Below are 20,708 nucleotides of genomic sequence, written 5' to 3'. Positions count from 1 at the left end.
AAAATTGTCTACTTTGTTCAACTTTGTGATTATATTGTTTGTATAACGTTTCCGTCGATAAATATTTTTTTCGTCGGCAAATACTTTCAAAATGTTGTTTTTGTTCACATATTACAAATTTGGAATTCCCCATGTGTTATTTTGCTATTCAATTAATACCTAAATTTGACATTTATCTAAAGAGTTCTTATCTTTTAATGTATAGTGGTCAATAGTATGCTTGTTAATTTCACTTCCTCAACAAATCCAACAGATAAAATCCTCCAATCGGTCAGTGTGCAGCCTTTACGCATATATTTACCTTATACGTTACAGTATTTACCAAATGCGTAAACGCCGGGTTGCATGGGTCATAATGCCAATTATTGGACTAATGACCGAACTATTATAATCTAACGAACTATTAATTGATATCGTGATATAAATAATTGTATATGAAATCATTGTATGATAAGCATTATACATATAACACAAAAAGAGCGTTCATACATTGTGCAGTACTAGACCTTTGGTGCTATGTTACCATGTGTTACTGCAAGAAACATTTGAACGACATTTGTACTTTCTTTTATGAATCCCTACAAAGTGACATAGATTGTCCAAAATCGTCCGTTTTACTCGATCATCATTAGCTACCACTAGCATACCAAGATTACAATGTATATTTTATAACTTGATATACGGTGCCACCAATCTATATCATAGTTGTGACATAATTATTTAGGACATGCAGACTTTAAGATCCAGTGCTACCTGTTTTCGGAAGAACAATTGTTGCCGGTGTTTAATTTTTGAGCGCATTGTATAGGCTAGTGATTGGCATTTGCCACTAAGGTTCAACGGTCAAATGTAATTTCATCAAAGTTATGTCATGAATACTGTTGTTGTTGTTCGCTTGGCTTCGGAAGCTATGAGTGCTTAACTAAAATATTTTGCCACCTTTCCGGGGAATCCGTATAACAAACCGGGAATCGGATTCCAACAAGCACGCCTCGGGAGTACGCTACTGGACTAGTCAAGTTATCAAGCCTTCGGCAAAAGTGACACTGACTTGTAATATATTAGATATTCAATTACAACGACTATTGTTTGTCTATGTAGCGCATCACACTGGGCTCATGACCTGATAAATGAAGAAACGATCAGACATTCAACAGGGGTAACTTTATATTAGCTAACTTTGTTATTTCGTCAACCAAATGGAATACTGCTAAAAATCACGCGCTTCACAGGAAGACATTCTTCAGAACAACAGGGTTTGGAGTGACAAACGTAAATTGTTATATAATCGGGCAATCAGCGTACTGTATTGTAACATCAGAATTTCAGTGTGTTTCTGAACGGACTAAATGATTTGAAAATGGCTCAAGGAGAATTTAGTGGTTGGGATTATGCTGTTTTCGCTCTTATGCTTTCCATATCTGCAGGCATCGGTATCTTCCATGCCTTCTTTGGTGGTAAGCAGAAAACCACAAAGGAATACTTAGTAGCGAATCGGAGCATGGGTGCGATTCCCGTTGGTATGTCGCTGGTTGCTAGCTTTATGTCAGCTATAACAGTTTTAGGTAAGACAAAGTGGAGGTTTTTTATGGGTTTGATGTAGTCAATGGCGGCACCAAAATTAGGGGGAGGAAGCATTGGGTGGCTAAGCGAATTTGTGGGGGTCAATATCAACACATTTTGCGCAAATTACCGCAAAAAGTGGACATTTTCGTAATTTTAGGTTTTTACTGGGGGGAGGGCAAGAGTTCTGACTCTGCATTTGCCCCATACCCCTTTGGCGACACCCATGGGTGTAGTATGTACACTAACCTAAACAGGTAGACTTGAATTCTGTGATTACGATTCCTAATTGGGTTACCTGACGCGTCACGTTGTGTAAAACGTGCTGAGACCGTGTGTTTTTGTGTGTTATTAAAAAACTCACTATACTGTTTTTTAATTTTCAGGTGCTCCAGCTGAAGTTTATTTATATGGAACAATGTATTGGTGGTTTGCGATATCCTATGCATTAGTTAGTCTCGCTGTAGCCGTCATATACATGCCAGTGTTTTATAAGCTGCAAATAACAAGTGCATACGAGGTAAATGAATTTAAATAAATAGCGATCATGGGCTATTTCAGTTGAAATCCATACACCCCTATGGAATGGAAGACATGACCTTAATCGCCCACACAGGAGATGTAGATTATAATTGGGATGATTGGATGGAAGATTAAGGTCATGTCTTCCAAAGTAGGTGTATGGATTTCAACTGGAATAGCCCATGATCGCCATTTATCTAAATTCAACTCAATTATTGGAAAGAAGGATCGTGCTCGGTTCAATCTCTACAAGGGCTATACTTGGGGGGTACTGGCTGAAAAATTTGATTCGTGACATTGTAAAGTTAAGACAAATATAAAATAAAAAACACTTCGCTCCACTTTGGGCCATCTGCGCGCCACTTTAGCCATCTGTGCGCCACTTGGGCCATCTGCTCGCCACTTGGGCCATCTATGAGTGTGAGCCATTTCGGCCATTTGCGCGCCACTTGGGCCATCTTCGCGCCACTTGAGCCATTTGCGCGCCACTTGGGCCATCTGCGAATGTAGTACACAGTCAGGTCCGTAAAGGGGTGCGTCCAGGAGCTGTTTGCATAGTAGCTGATAGTAAGGGCAGTGATTGTTACCTTGTTTCCATTGTTTCCCCTCACTTTGTTCTTAATTGCTCTATTATTTTCAACCATTTTAGTATTTAGAGTTACGATTCAATAGAAAGGTGCGTTGGCTTGGCATGATAACATTCCAACTTCAAATGGTGAGTATACGCATTTTTGTTTCTTTCTACTCTATAGTTAGTATATGTGAAGGAAATGAGCAATCCTTCCTAAATGAAGTCTCTGGAAACATGAAACACTCTAAAATGCAATACAATACAATGCATTGCAATACAATACAATACAATACAATACAATACAGTGAAATACAATGCAATGCAATACAATGCAATACAAAACAATACAATGAAATATAATACAATACAATACACCCGTAATAAATACAGCACAATGCCATACATTATAACATTATACTAAACAAAACAATACAATGCAATACAGTTCAATTCGATATAATATATTTTTAATACAATACGTTACACCATGCAATACAATACAATACAATTTTTTTTCTTTGTTAATTTAAACATCCATGAATTTGGACAATGGGAAACCTATATATTCGTTTCCAATTGATTCCAAAAGTTTAGTAACGCCGTTAAGCCAGATTAACAACAGGGTAATGTTTGTAAATTTAGTAATTTGGTCAGAGCTCTATTATTTTGAGGGATGACGAAGAAAGAATGATACACTAATCTACGAGACCAAATGCAGAAAACAAGACAATGAAAGCCAATATTTATATTGGAATTCCTGAAAATATGTTGCCCAGTTACGTACTTAATTTTGACCATTAGTCATGTTGTTTTGCAGATACTATATCTTGGAATCGCAATTTATGCACCAGCTTTAGCTTTGAATCACGGTAAGGATTATGTGTACATTTTGTATTATGCTGCATTGTCTCGTATCTTATCATATTGTATGGCATTGTATCATATTGTATGGTATTGTATCATATTGTATGGTATTGTATCATATTGTATGGTATTGTATCATATTGTATGGTATTGTATCATATTGTATGGTATTGTATCATATTGTATGGTATTGTATCATATTGTATGGTATTGTATCATATTGTATGGTATTGTATCATATTGTATGGTATTGTATCATATTGTATGGTATTGTATCATATTGTATGGTATTGTATCATATTGTATGGTATTGTATCATATTGTATGGTATTGTATCATATTGTATGGTATTGTATCATATTGTATGGTATTGTATCATATTGTATGGTATTGTATCATATTGTATGGTATTGTAGCATATTGTATGGTATTGTAGCATATTGTATGGTATTGTAGCATATTGTATTGTATTGTATCATATTGTATGGTATTGTATCATATTGTATGGTATTGTATCATATTGTATGGTATTGTATCATATTGTATGGTATTGTATCGTATTGTATGGTATTGTATCGTATTGTATGGTATTGTATCGTATTGTATGGTATTGTATCGTATTGTATGGTATTGTGTCATATTGTATGGTATTGTGTCATATTGTATGGTATTGTGTCATATTGTATGGTATTGTGTCATATTGTATGGTATTGTGTCATATTGTATGGTATTGTGTCATATTGTATGGTATTGTATCATATTGTATGGTATTGTGTCATATTGTATGGTATTGTGTCATATTGTATGGTATTGTGTCATATTGTATGGTATTGTGTCATATTGTATGGTATTGTGTCATATTGTATGGTATTGTGTCATATTGTATGGTATTGTGTCATATTGTATGGTATTGTGTCATATTGTATGGTATTGTATCATATTGTATGGTATTGTATCATATTGTATGGTATTGTATCATATTGTATGGTATTGTATCATATTGTATGGTATTGTATCATATTGTATGGTATTGTATCATATTGTATGGTATTGTATCATATTGTATGGTATTGTATCATATTGTATGGTATTGTGTCATATTGTATGGTATTGTATCATATTGTATGGTATTGTATCATATTGTATGGTATTGTGTCATATTGTATGGTATTGTATCATATTGTATGGTATTGTATCATATTGTATGGTATTGTACCATATTGTATGGTATTGTATCATATTGTATGGTATTGTATCATATTGTATGGTATTGTATCATATTGTATTGTATTACATTGTATTCATAAACCATTTAAGCAGAAGATTTTGTACCGACGAAACTATATCCCCACTAAAGACATTTTTTTTGTATTTCAGTGACTGGATTCACATTGTGGGGTTCCGTCTGGGCGTGTGGTCTAGTTTGTACGTTCTATTGCACTATTGTAAGTAGGAAATCAATCCGCAAAAAAAAAAAAAAAAAAAAAAAAAAAAAAAAAAAAAAAGAAAGAAAGAAAGAAAAAAAAAAAGAAAAAAAGAAAGAAAGAAAGAAAGAAAGAAAGAAAGAAAGAAAGAAAGAAAGAAAGAAAGAAAGAAAGAAAGAAAGCTAACTTGTTTTACTTTATTTATGAAATAAATAGATGATGGTACTCAATGGGTGGAGAGTTTCGACATTATATTTCAATAACAATTTTACACCGATCAAAAAACAAACATTAATTACCAAGAATTATATTTCTTAACTTTTGGAAGTAAAATGGAAAGCGGCTCCCAATTATTCTATTCAATAAATCTCGCATAGATCTTAGAAATACAAGAACAGTGTGTTTTAAAGATATTCCATCTAATTTCCTTTGGTTACAGGGAGGGATCAAAGCCGTAATTTGGACCGACGTATTCCAAGTGTGTGTCATGTTAGTCGGTTTCACTATGGTTATTGTCAAAGGATCTATTGACGTAGGGGGACTTGGAGAAGTCTGGAGGATATCACAAGACGGAGGACGGATTGACTTTATGCAGTAAGAAAATGGTCCTTACACTGTAAAAAAACTACTCAACATTGAGTAATTTTTTACTCATTTGTTGAGTTGTGACCTATATGAGCTCAATGTTGAGTAATTTTTTACTCAATTGTTGAGCTGTGACCTTTTTACTCAGTTTTGAGTAAACTATTTTTTACAGTGTAGAAACCAGACCTTTTATCGCTTCTAGTGTTGTCTTTTCGTTTCAAATATATTTAGGACATTGCGTTTTGTACGCCAACGGAAATATCAACGCGAACACCACTTTTAAGTGACGATCGCATTGATGTTCCATAAAAAATAATTACGACTGATTTCCAATAACAGTGGCGGTTTGCGGGAGTTGCAGGAGCAATAAATCGCAATCTACCATAATTTGGATGCTTTCATATAGGCTTACATGAACAGAACACCTAACCTTAATCGCGTACGATTTCGCACTCGCAAATTAAAATAATTTAAAATAATTTAAATGTATGCCTATACAAATTCTAAACTCGATCATATTTAGTCAGTAGGAACACATCCACTGATTTATTCGCCTGTAGTATTCAAAACAGTATTTGTAATAAACATTTTAATTGCAAATATAAATATTACTTGCAGTTTTGAGATGGATCCTCGTGTTCGTCATACATTTTGGTCTATCACCATTGGCGGTACTCTTATGTGGACGGCAGTATACGGTGTCAACCAATCCCAGGTCCAACGTTATATTAGCTGCAGAACAATCAACCAGGCACGGGGGTAAGGCCGAAGGACGTTGCATTTTCATGGTTTGGTGGCACGTGGGACAATTTGATGCACGCTAATCATAAATATATAGCGGCGATCAATTTTTTATTGATGATACTTGGGTACACATCAGAACTGACATCAAAGTACAAACCAAAACCTACGAGACATGCCGATTTGTCTGTCGGTCCTTTGACATCAACTTCCGTCAGTTATGTCTTATATGTGTGTATAAATTAAATTTAACAATGGTTTATTCCTTTTTCACCATAACGCTACATGGCCTTCTAAATTTTCAAAATTCTTCTCTATTCTTTCCTTGTCCCTTAAATTACCAGTTTTCCAATTTGCCAAACAACCAATGGCAGTGATCCATGCTTGTTTGATGTATATAGAATTAGCTTCATACTAACTAAATGCAAACTATAGATGGCGCTATTTATTCTAAATCATATTTCTTTATTTGCAGGGGGTAGGTGATTAATACTGCCATTAAAACAGCTGGAATAGGTGAAACAAGCAACAAGAAAATTTTATGAACATATTTTATCAAACAATAAAAGGAGTTATTTGTATTAAAAGCTTGAAAGTGTAATTTCCAGTAACTAAATAGCGCCACCAATTTTGTCATTAATAGATACATTTTATGTCCGAAAAAGCTATAAAAAATGCTATAAAAGTGAATAATTTTGTATAAGAGAGGAAATTAAAGTTAAGAATGACTCAAAAGCATCTGTATACATTAGCATAATATCACATTTAGCTGTTTAAGCCTAAAATTTGGTTGTACATGATGTTTTGTTTGAAAAACTAATAAATGATCCCATCAAACAACCGTGGATCCACGATGGGTAATCGTTCAGTCCAGCTTTCCAGAAAGTGACCGTCGCCTGAGGCAATTAGTAGTCAAATGTTGACTGTTGGTTACAGGTGTCCCGCTGGAAGCATACTGACCATCCATATGGTTCAATGAGTTATTACCGTCCTTTTCAGTTAAAACATTGTTAGGATTATTTTGTTTAAAAGTCTGATTTACTGGGCAAAATGAGTTGCTTGCAAATGAGGAAGTTTCCCAACGGTTACAATATTTTAAACAATTCATATTTTTCTTTGAATTTCAGTGCTTTGCTGTTCAACGCATGTGGTCTCTGTTTAATCCTGTCTGGTGCGTGTCTCTGTGGGTTAGTCATGTATGCTAATTACAAAGGGTGTGATCCGACTGGGAAACTCCATTCTACAGATGAGGTGTGTTGGTATATTTGTTGAGGGGTGCTAGGGGAAGAGGTGTAGGGATCTGTGGGTGTGCTTGAGTGATAAATCCTATAAATAATAGTCACACCCAGCAAACACAAAACGTTTTCGACATCATTCGCAAAAGGTTATAAAAGGTTGTCAGAAAACGTTTAAATGTCGGGTTATATAAAGGGTATATTAAGAGTATAAAACGTTTTCTTTACCTTAAAAAACATTTTTTGATAATCAACTGCTCAGCAAACAAAAATGTTTTACAGAAAACGTTTAAATGTCGGGTTATATAAAGGGTATAAAAACGTTCTAATAACATTCCAAAAACATTCTTGAAAACTTGATACAAAACATTCTAAACATAATGTTAGTTTGGGGTTGAAAAAATATTTTGTGAAAAATGTTTGCCCAAAATATTTGCAATAACGTTTTAAAAACGTTTTCATGACCTTTATATAACCCGACATTTAAATGTTATTAAAAGGTTTTGAAAAGAACATTTTAAAAACATTTCTGTGTTTGCTGGGTTCAAATATTTTAACATAATGTTATTTAAGTATTGACAAAATATTTGGCCAAAATGTTTGCAAAAATAGTTTAAAATAACATTTTTGAAAACCTTTAAAAATATTGTTGTAGTGTGTTTTCATACAAAACGTTTTAAAACGTTATCATGACCTTTATATAACCCGACATTTTAATGTTATTAAAAGGTTTTTATTTAAACCAAAAGCCAAAATATGACTTATTTAAAACGTTTTTAAAACGTTTTTGTGTTTGCTGGGCATATAACTTCACTTTAATTCGGTATGTTTGTTCTGACGTGTTTATTTTGCTTTGAAAACCATTCACTGCACCTGATCTGGAGCAGATTCTCATAATTAAAATTCGATGTAATTATTTCCAAACTCATATCTCAGTGTTAAGAAATGATTGTTTTGATTAACATTTTAGTTATTGCCGTATTTGGTTATGGATATCTTGGGATCATATCCTGGTCTACCTGGTGTGTTTGTAGCTGCTTTATTTAGCGGAGCTTTGAGGTAAATTAAAGCAATATTATAACATTATCATACAAAATAGATTAGCATTTCTTTGACATAAAATGTTAGTTTTTACTGTCAGATATATCCCCTTTTATTTTTGAGCCGAACAACTACGTCAAAGCAAAGAAAATTGGAATTTACTACCAGCGCGTATGTCGCCAATACGTACCACTCCTTCGGTCATGTTATGGTACGACCCTTTGTTGTGTAGATCACCGTCCCGCACTGTGTGTTATGAACATCGTGTATGCGTTCGACTAATAATTCCATCGTAATAATAAGACGCCGGTTCCGGCGCTTTATTCAAAATATCGGATTTTGACAAAACTACAGCACCTAGAGTCTTGATTTTTGCAGGGTATATTGGTTTAATAAAGTACAATATAATTGTGTAAAAAAATGAATTTTAAAAAATCAGTGAGGGCGTCCTCAACAGCAAATGTTATAATATGGCTTTAACTCAGATATCAGATGATACAAACATTCCATGTACGAGTATTAGCCTTTTTGAAATTCAAAAGGCTTTACCCAAACTGAACAGCGCCGGCCGTCCTATTATATCTGTAATTCTTCTAAAAGGTTAATTACAACAAAAACTAATGTAGCATGCATGAATTTAATGCGGAACAACTGATATCTACGGTAAAGACCTTGCATACGTTTATTGAAACCAATGATATCTAAAATAGATTTAAAGTCAATTTTAGTGGGTATTTTCGTGATTTTAACGTCAGCTTTTGGGGGTATGGTTCAATAGATATCCACGGAAAAAGTCTATTTCTAACATTTCAGTAGACTCAGACATTGAATTTGCGAATTACGCAAAATATAGTATACATGAGTCAATGCAACAACTGTTATTTACAGTAGATAACATACATGTGTCAATGCAACAAATGCTATCTACAGTAGATAGCATACATGAGTCAATGCAAAAAATGCTATTTACAGTAGATAACATACATGAGTCAATGCAACAAATGCTATCTACAGTAGATAGCATACATGAGTCAATGCAAAAAATGCTATTTACAGTAGATAACATACATGAGTCAATGCAACAAATGCTATCTACAGTAGATAGCATACATGAGTCAATGCAAAAAATGCTATCTACAGTAGATAACATACATGAGTCAATGCAACAAATGTTATCTACAGTAGATAATATACATGACTTAATGCAACAAATGCTATCTACAGAAGATAAAATACATGACTTAATGCTATCTACAGAAGATAACATACATGACTTAATGCAACAAATGCTATCTACAGTAGATAGCATACATGACTTAATGCAACAATGCTATCTACAGTAGATAACATACATGACTTAATGCAACAAATGCTATCTACAGAAGATAAAATACATGACTTAATGCTACAAATGCTATCTACAGAAGATAACGTACATGACTTAATGCAACAAATGCTATCTACAGAAGATAACGTACATGACTTAATGCAACAAATGCTATCTACAGAAGATAAAATACATGACTTAATGCAACAAATGCTATCTACAGAAGATAAAATACATAACTGAGTGCAACAAATGCTATCTACAGAAGATAACAGACATGAATTCATGCAGCAAATGCTATCTACAGAAGATAAAATACATGACTTAATGCAACAAATGCTATCTACAGAAGATAACATACATGACTTAATGCAACAAATGCTATCTACAGAAGATAAAATACATGACTTAATGCAACAAATGCTATTATCTACAGAATATAACATACATGACTTAATACAACAAATGCTATCTACAGAAGATAACATACATGACTTAATGCAACAAATGCTATCTACAGAAGATAAAATACATGACTTAATGCAACAAATGCTATCTACAGAAGATAAAATACATAACTGAGTGCAACAAATGCTATCTACAGAAGATAACAGACATCAATTCATGCAGCAAATGCTATCTACAGAAGATAAAATACATGACTTAATGCAACAAATGCTATCTACAGAAGATAACATACATGACTTAATGCAACAAATGCTATCTACAGAAGATAAAATACATAACTGAGTGCAACAAATGCTATCTACAGAAGATAACAGACATGAATTCATGCAGCAAATGCTATCTACAGAAGATAACATATATGACTTAATGCAACAAATGATATCTACAGAAGATATACATGACTTAATGCAACAAATGCTATCTACAGAAGATAAAATACATAACTGAGTGCAACAAATGCTATCTACAGAAGATAACATACATGAATTCATGCAGCAAATGCTATCTACAGAAGATAACATACATGACTTAATGCAACAAATGCTATCTACAGAAGATAACATACATGACTGAATGCAACAAATGCTATCTAAGATAACATACATAACTGAGTGCAACAAATGCTATCTACAGAAGATAAAATACATGACTTAATGCAACAAATGCTATCTACAGAAGATAACATACATAACTTAATGCAACAAATGCTATCTACAGAAGATAACATACATAACTGAGTGCAACAAATGCTATCTACAGAAGATAAAATACATGACTTAATACAACAAATGCTATCTACAGAAGATAAAATACATGACTTAATGCAAAAAATACTATCTACAGAAGATAACATACATGAATTCATGCAGCAAATGCTATCTACAGAAGATAACATATATGAATTAATGCAATAAATACTATCTGCAGTAGATAACATACATGACTTAATGTAACAAATGCTATTTTCAGTAGATAACACGTACAGGTATTCTTTCCTGGACGCAGTATAATCATGTTGTTGTTATTATGCATATTTTCAGCACAGTATCGTCAGGACTCAACGCTTTAGCGGCCGTCGTGGCAGAAGACATCATCAAACCTAAATTCAACCCTAATGAGAAAGCCTATACATTCATCGTTAAAGGATTAGGTTGGTTCATACTTTCAGTAGGCCTACTCATTTTATGTTTTATACAAATAGGGCCTGCTTTTAATAATTACCGTATAATGAATATGAACTTTTGCTACTATTTACACGTACTGCATCGTAGCATAGCCCTGTGAAGAAAGTAGACCTACGTCTACAGCGACGCGCATTTTGAGTGAAATTCGCCAAGTATTCAAATGAAAGATTTCGGACTTTTACGAAAAGGCTAAGGATTATTTTCTAAACTCAGTAATCCGTGCATGTTTACGAGTGGTAAAATTAGATAAGATTAGAGTTTGGTACATTGACGTGTTACGTGAACGTTTGACGTCCTATGTGATGTGATCCCACGAGCACGAGGACCGCGAGCACTTCCCCCCTTGTCTTGCCATTTGGTTATGTTTTATAATGTTGGTATTTGTTTTGTTAATTTCATTTGATTTTAGGGAAAGGCCTACTTTCAGGCCTTTTTGGTCTTCCAGCCTTTTCCTCCATATGTATCTTGTTTTTGATTGTTTTTGGAAATAAAATATGAATGAATGAAATGAATGAATGAAAATCTAATCAACTATTGTTTCACGTGACATGCACGTGACACGTCTTGTCAGTGACATATTCCTAATTTGAAAAATTACGTATAACAGTAACATACGTCGATATTTTTCTACAGTTTTTGGGTATGGTTTGTTCTGCATTGGTATGTCATATGTAGCCTCTTCCCTGGGAAGTGTTCTTTCGGTAAGGGTTAAATGAATTCATGTCCGATTTCACAATTTGGTTATAAAAAAGATCAAGTTGGTTATAAAAAAAAGATAGGCCGCACAGGGGAAAAATATCTTAAAGCTTACAGCGGTTCCATGGATCCACATTAAAACTATAACTTTAACCATTTAGGCCTACATTTGTCAACGCTAACCTTAAACCATACTTAGAACCCTTAAACATATGTATGTTGAATGTTCCAACATCGTTTTATTTGTTTTTCAGGCTGCCTTTGCCATATTTGGTATGGTAGGAGGGCCACTTCTTGGTCTTTTTTCTCTTGCTATGTTTTTTCCTTGGGTAAACTCAAAGGTAAGGAATTCCATTAATCATGTTAATCAAATATTTCTTCTATACAAGTCCAATTGAAACACTTACTATATGGGACGTTTCAGAAGGTCTGCTCTTTTCATCAGTCACGTGATGCAATACCAACAAGAACTTAGTGTCAACTAGCAACAACTCAAGTAGACTAGCGCATCATCTGGCTGATGAAAAGAGCAGCTGACCTTACACCTTTGTTCCATAACCATTAAGGTATAGGACATTTTTTGTTTTTGCTATAGCCTCCGAATGAAATGTATTGAATTATGTTTGTGCTCACTCAGGTAGCATTGTGTGTGAATTTTACATCCGAACTAAGTGCTATTCCTTTTTATGGGCATTTTAGTGTCTAAAATGGCCCAAAATGAGGGGTTTTCAATATTGCCGTCCATATCTAATCGTCACCCCCATAGACTTTACATGTAAAATAAAAAGGCTCATAAAAATTTAATAGCACCTAGTTCGGACGTAAAATTCACACAAAATGCTTTTTGAGTGATTACAAAGATAATTAAATACTTTTCATGAGGGGGCTATGTGGATTTTTTTTAAATGTATTCCTTGTACAATGAAATTTCACAATGAAATGTCCATTGGAAACAAAGGTGCTTAGCTCTTGAAGCGTCTCATACAGTAAGTGTTGCAATATTGGACTTGCATAGAATGTTTGATTAATGGACTACTACAGTCTTGATTAATTTAATCAAGGAAGGTAAGGTATATTACCCAATTATTTGATATATCTTGATAATACGTAAAGAATCATTCCAATCAGGCCTACACATTTATCATTGAGCGACAATGGGTTCAATGGCTAAAAACGTTCTTGATCTCGAAACGGGAACGAAAATGACGTGGGTTCTCATTGCTAACCATTTTACATGACTACCCCAGATATAAAGGTATATCGTTCGTGTAAGAAAGCACGAAACAAATCCTAACCCTAATCCTAACCCTAACTCTAAATCCTAACCCTAATCCTAAATAAAGGTATGTGTAAGAAAGCACGAAACAAATCCTAACCCTAACTCTAAATTCTAACCCTAACTCTAAATCCTAACCCTAATCCTAAATAAAGGTATGTGTAAGAAAGCACGAAACAAATCCTAACCCTAACTCTAAATCCTAACCCTAACTCTAAATCCTAACCCTAATCCTAAATAAAGGTATGTGTAAGAAAGCACGAAACAAATCCTAACCCTAACTCTAAATCTTAACCCTAACTCTAAATCCTAACCCTAATCCTAAATAAAGGTATGTGTAAGAAAGCACGAAACAAATCCTAACCCTAACTCTAAATCCTAACCTAATCCTAAATAAAGGTATGCATACTCTGCACAAACTTTCTTATTATGCTTGTGTCTCTTATTGTTGTTTAAGGGTGCTGCTATTGGACTGTTAAGCGGCCTAGGCGTTTCGTTCTGGGTAGGTATTGGGGCATTAGTTAATCCTCCAGATACACCACGTTTACCTCTCTCAACGGATAATTGTACAGCCGATATCACTACTATGACACCAATTACAACACTAGCAGTTACAACAATGGAACCTGTCATGCCGTAAGTAGTGGCGGGGGACTAAATTTCCAAATTGGAGGCAAAAGATTGGCACATTTTTGTATATTTGCCCGCCCCGTCCCTCTCCATCAATTCACTCCCACATCTTTTTAATATAACAAGTTGTTATGAAATAAATGGATTCTTAAAAAATTAGGGATGCATGCATACATACATTCACTCCGTATAAGATTTAGCTTTTAAATCTTTTAGGGATGCACAATTTCACTCCGTATAAGATTTTGTCACATCTTACACCTTGCATCTCATCTGTTAATAATGGTTTGTTATTCCCAGGGATATATGTCTTAAAACTTTCATATTTCATTTCATTTTTTTATTATTATTATTTATCTTTCTCCTAACACTCCTTACTGTTGAAGTTTGGAATTAAATCAAAATACTGGACTTACTATTTTTAGCATGAAACTAATGTAGAACGTTTCTGGACATGTTCCTTACACCAGTTGTTATAATTGTTTTATCTTTACTTCAATTAGATCTGGATTGGAGGATTGGTGGTATGGCATGAGTTATCTATGGTATAGTGGCGTTGCTATAGCAACCGTTTTTATAGTAGGATTATTTACAAGTTTCTTAACAGGTCGGTGCATCATCTACAGGGTGTCCCAGAATGATTTGTACCGTGTTTGCAAAAATAACTAAAAATAGAAGACGGGCAGTGTATCTATTTTTGATACATGCATTATAATGCTGGACATGTCTCCTACTTATTCTGTGAATTTCAGCACGCTACCTTTATTTGTTTTGGCGTGGCATGCAATAATGTAAAATCAATGAAAAACTGCTTTTCATTTTCAGCGCAAACGACTCGCATACCCTTGAAAATGGCACGATACGATTAAATAAAGAACGTGGGATGTTTGGCACAGCATTTCGACGACAACTACTGTTGGGGTTGGGCCTTAAAGCTTGCCAGACAGCTGCAATCTTCGCTCTAGTTCTTGCAGTCTTACGAGCACCTGAAGCTTCACTCTGCCGATTCCTGACAGTTCTGTGCTCGTCAAACTTCTTTACGTTATACACTATCGCTCCTTTGACTGGAACGCGTGCTCGCGGAAATCGTCTCAACATAGCTGCCGGTTTGCCAGTAAGTTTTTGAAAGGAATCTACGCTGCTGCACAATAAATTGAGGAGCCATCTTTTCTGTACCACAACCAGTTCGACCTCTGCAAGCATTTCAAATTACATGGACCTCACACCACAATAACTAAAACTACCGCCAAAGAGAGAATGGGATTAGGCCGCAAATCCTTAATTCCATGTAATGATTGCTTCGTAACGTCATAAATAATAGATAGATATCGGCTATTTAGTGGAAATATGAACAGGGCACAACTAAAATACCTGCATAACTTTTTCCAAATAACTTTGTGCTGAACGGTTAGTAATGTTACAGATTTTCAAAATAGGTTGCGTTGTCAAAACTTAGAATTCACCATTTTACGCAATCTTCTATAACTTCTACTAGAAACGTCCAATTTTTAAAATCTAAAAAATCTGAGAAAGCTAAATATATGTAAAACTTAAAATGTAAAACAATATGAACATTTAACATGCCCTTCATACCTAAAAAATTCCATCTTTCCCGGTACAGATCATTCTGGGACACCCTGTATGTATTGATGATATTTATATATATAATATGTTCTGCACAATAAGTAGCATTTTTATTGTTCGATTTACGATCATAAATAACAAATTAAAATCATGTCGCTAATTGTTTACCTTAGCTTGTCATAATTGATTTTCAGATGAAAAGGTAATTGATTGTTTTTACACTGAAAGGTCATTTTCTAGGATTTTGATATAATGACTTTTAACGTGTTTCAAAATTTTAGTACTATAAACTGATTAAACAAATTATCTACTGTAACTAGAATTAAAAAAGCATTCATAGGATATGTGTCGTTATGTCGCATGGTATCTGCTGTAAATAGCATCTATCGAATAGCTGATGTGTGCTATCTACTGTAGATAGCATTTATCGAATAGCTGTCTGCTATCTACTGTAGATAGCATTTATTGGATAGCTAATGTCTGCTATTTATTGAAGATAGCATTTACTGATTAGCTGATGTGAGCTATCTACTGTAGATATCATTTACTGAATAGCTGATGTGAGCTATCTACTGTAGATAGCATTTACTAAAAAAATGTCTGCTATCTACTGTAGATATCATTTAATTCAATTTCTGGTGTCTGCTATCTACCGTAGGTAGCATTAATCGAATAGCTGACGTGTGTTATCTACTGTAGATGGCATTTATTGAATAGCTGATGTCTGCTATCCACTGTAGATAGCATTTGTTGAATAGCTGATGTGTGCTATCTACTGTAGATAGCATTTGTTTAGATATGTGCTATCTAAAAGTAGATAGCATTTATTGAATTGATGTGTATTATCTACTGTAGATAACATTTATTGAATAGATTTGTGCTATCTAGTGTAGATAGCATTTATCGAATAGCTGATGTCTATCTACTGTAGATAGCATTTATGGAATAGCTGATGTCTGCTATCCACTGTATATAATGGTCAATTCTAGCGAAAGCGGGACAAAATTCTCTCTATGTTAACTTTACTAGCCAGTCATACCAGAGGACAAGTTATGATGGCTTAAATGAATTGGCGTTACCCACGAATTCAAAGATAAAGCACCATATATGTCATTGAGCGCTACGTTCTAAATGTAGCAGCGCTATATAAATATTTATAATGTATGTATGTATGTATGAATGTCCTTCAATCAAAATGAAATTATTACCGTTAGAAAGACGTTTGCATGATCTCTCATCATATGTAAAACGATTGAATTCCACCAAAGTGTGTGGACTCTAGAGGCCATTAAGTCAATTTGGCTAATAATTTTGTTACCCGTGTATCAAAAATAAAATGATCGTTCTGAAAAATGTTAAGTGAATATGCCATAAATGACTATATCATGAAACGAAGTTTCGTACTATTATTCTGAGGTCCAAGTGATTATTTTATGCAAATACGTTTTACCCATAAAATTCCATAAAATCAAATTTGACGTTACCCACGTATCAACTGTTACCCACGAGTCCAGCAAATATAATTGCCATAACTTAAATTAACATTAAATGACTTTGGACACTGAATTTAGTTTGACAAGCGCTTAAAATTGTAAGTCGTAAAAATACGTTCACCGTTTTAAAAAAGAATCTACGACGGTTTAAACTTTTGTTACCCACGAATCCCTAATAGATGCTAACCTTGAAAAACAAGGAGATTGTTTATTTTAAGTTTAAATCAGCACATATTCAAGCCATGGGTATGCTATAATTTTACAGTACTTACAGTTTATGCACCTAAGAAACGCAAACCCCAAACGGTACTATAGTACTTATAGCTTTACCCACGAATTCGGCGTTACCCACGAATCCAAGGATTTACTCGTAAATTATATGTTCCTTATGCATCTTAACATTTTGAAAACCTGCGAAATAGGTTCCAAAACAGTCCTGTTTAATAGCGTCCTCTTGAAGGTATACTGAAGCTGTATCATGAAGTCTTGATTGATTATCCTAAATTACCATTTTTTGGGTAAATGCAATTGGTTAGAGAAACGGGAATCATTGAAACACAATGGAGGAATAACGGCATGATGGTTTCCAACCTTCTGTAATATTTTCTATTTTGCCGATTACCAATACATACCTTCAAATATGTGTTACCCACGAACATTTTGGTTACCCACGAATCCCTACTTAAATTATAGTTAACAATGTATTGATAGTGTTTTAGTTCATAGGAACTGTCAAACACGAGTTAATAGAATATTGCTGCATGAAAATATGGAATGATTTTACTAAAATAATAATATAAAACTGTTTGCTCTGTCTATTTGAATTTGGCAACTTCATTATTCTCAAAATTTTTATACCCAAAATGCCATAATGATCCATTCTAAATATTCCATGTAGTCTGTATTTTGATTAAAATTCAGTTTAGTGCCATTGCAGCCTGAATTATTGACATACGGAAAAGTATTTTTTATTTTATTTAAAAAAATTAATAGGAATTGCTATTTTCCAGACGCTGTTACCCACGAATCCATCCGAGATCCTCATCCTGCGACGAGATACAAAATCTAACTTTATATTTATATGAAGCATTTATTCTAATCTTTCGAAATAATACAGTAATGTTAAATGACAGCCACTTTGGAAAGAGTTCGAAGAATTGACACAATCTTAACTGTAGACCTGGTTCTTTATTAAAATTCGTAATAACCAAAATATTTCTTTGTAGATATATGTAATAAAATTCTATTTTACGTTCAAAGTCTTCACCGATTTCTAGTGTATATGAGTCACACATAAAATATTGAAAGATATTAAGGGCTGGGGTATGAACGTTTGGACAGTATTTATTTTGGGACATTAGAGCACATCAGACATATCGAATTGCATTCTGAATATGAAGAATGTCATTCTGATATCAAATAATTTTGATTTTTTGAAATTCGCAATTTAATACACATTTTATGGCAAATCATTAAAAATTGATATTTTTGATATTTAACAGTACTTGAAGTAAACTTTATAAATCTGATGATTTATACTTAAAGTGTATGTAGGTGGGATGAAAAGCCGACGATCAATTGAAAATTTTGACCTTTCGTATTGAAGATATGGATTTTTTTCCCAAAACACCCAAAAAAATTAGGTCTTTTGGGAAAAAAATCCATATCTTCAATATGAAAGGTCAAAATTTTCAATTGACCGTCGGCTTTTCCTCCTGCTACATACACTTTAAGAATATATCATTAGATTTATATAATTTACTTTGAGGACTGTTATATATCAAAAATTTGAAAAATATCAAATTTTTATAATTTGTCATAAAATTTGTATTATATTGTGATTTTTAAAAATTGAAAATTATTTGATATCAGAAAGACATGATTCGTATTCAGAATGCAATTCGATAGGTCTGAGGTGCTCTCATGTCCCACAAAAAATACTGTCGAAACACAATAAACGCTCATTTTGGATCCCTTAAAGAAAGTGAAACTTTATGGCGTACAACAGGTGAAAAAGGCTTGAATTCGTGGGTAACATGCATATGCGCATTTAACACTTTATTTGGTCTAGCAAGAAAAGTTATTTTTCAATCCGATGGCACTTCCACCTGATGATTCACTAGATATGATCGTCACATTTGATAAGTCTAGAATTGAAAAGGAAAACATTTTCAAAATGGCCCCCAGAGAGAATTTTGTCCCACTTTGGCTGGAATTGACCATATAGCATTATTTTATTGAATAGCTGATGTGTGCTATCTACTGTAGATAGCATTTATTGTTTAGATGTCTGCTATCTACTGTAGATAGCATTTATTACAACTAAGTACACTGTTATCATTGCCAGGTGCTCAAGACCCAGAAGAATTGGATCCCCGTCTTATATCTCCCATCTTTGATATGTTCTTGTGTTGTCTACCAGTCAGCTGGAGAGCTGCTCTATGGTGTGGGGTCAAACATGATGAAACGGAGATGCTCTTTGGAGAAAGGGTTCAATCTAAAGTAAGTGCATGACAATTAGTAAAAATTAAAACGATATCGTGACATTCATAAGAAATAGATTTGTATTTCTTGTGCACAAAATGCTAATTTTCACTGTTAGATATGTTCCCTTTTAATTTTGCAAAAGAAAATTGCTATTTAGTTCCAGCACCCATAATATGTGTCACTCCCGTCAGTCGGGACTGAGGTCGTTAAGCCATCAATTGCTCCTGGTCCTGGTAAAATTCACATGAACCAGGAGCAATTTTCTAAAACAAATTCCTCCTGGTTCGTTTTGAACTTGATGCAGTAGTGATGGTATGTTGTATTGTATATGCAAAAAAGGATTTTACTATTTGAAAATTGCTTGTTTCTTCAGAAATTCCTCCTGGTTCTTGTAAAATCTCAGTGAACCAGGAGCAATGTTCAAAAACAACTTGTTCCTGGTTCCAGTCCATTTATTTAAGGCTTGAGGATATGGTGCTGTAATATTAACAAAATTGAGATTTGTAATAGAATCTAGGGATTTAATTAGGGAATCAGATTCCCTAATACACAGGCATTTAAAATCTAGGCATTGAAATTAAAGTTATTTTTTTTTATTTGACCTCAATAAGTCTAAGCTAAAAAACATATTTGACACAGTGAAAACTAATATCATTTAGTGGAAAAAAGTCTGAACTGTTACATTACTTTAAAATGTACTATTTTATTTTTAATTGCAGAAACAAAGATCAATAAGATTCAAAAAGGACAGAGGAGAGCATCTTGTATCAGAAGATAACGGAATAGATGGGATTGAAAACCCTGCTTACTTGGAAGAGGGACTTGATGAAGGGATTACTGATTTTAATCAAAATTATGACAATAGCAAGAGGAACTTTGAGGAAGAAAATACCCATTTGTAGTCCAAGATATACTAACAAGAATAAGAACAAACTTTGCCATTATCAGAAGCTACTGAGTGGGAAAAAAGACAAACTAATTATAGTCCCTTTGACTTCCTCGAGACGGTCGAGTCCG

At 33.8% G+C, this 20,708-nt stretch overlaps 1 protein-coding gene across 1 annotated transcript; it reads left to right on the top strand.

The window, feature by feature from the left end:
• The first annotated feature begins 1,360 nt into the window (after window positions 1–1,360).
• Window positions 1,361–20,708, top strand: LOC140169238 (sodium-coupled monocarboxylate transporter 1-like). The gene is made up of 16 exons (XM_072192494.1): window positions 1,361–1,565; window positions 1,950–2,083; window positions 2,735–2,800; window positions 3,474–3,525; window positions 4,898–4,965; window positions 5,384–5,538; window positions 6,148–6,288; window positions 7,398–7,521; window positions 8,476–8,564; window positions 11,382–11,491; window positions 12,159–12,226; window positions 12,476–12,562; window positions 13,955–14,133; window positions 14,631–14,734; window positions 19,552–19,706; window positions 20,411–20,708. The coding sequence occupies exons 1-16, from the start codon at window positions 1,361–1,363 to the stop codon at window positions 20,591–20,593; spliced, it is 1,920 nt and encodes a 639-aa protein (XP_072048595.1). The 3' UTR covers window positions 20,594–20,708.

Source organism: Amphiura filiformis, chromosome 14 (assembly GCF_039555335.1).
Source record: "Amphiura filiformis chromosome 14, Afil_fr2py, whole genome shotgun sequence".
Taxonomy (NCBI): Eukaryota; Metazoa; Echinodermata; class Ophiuroidea; order Amphilepidida; family Amphiuridae; genus Amphiura; species Amphiura filiformis.
Note: the sequence above shows the minus strand (reverse complement) of the source record. Positions and strands in the feature narration are given on the sequence as shown.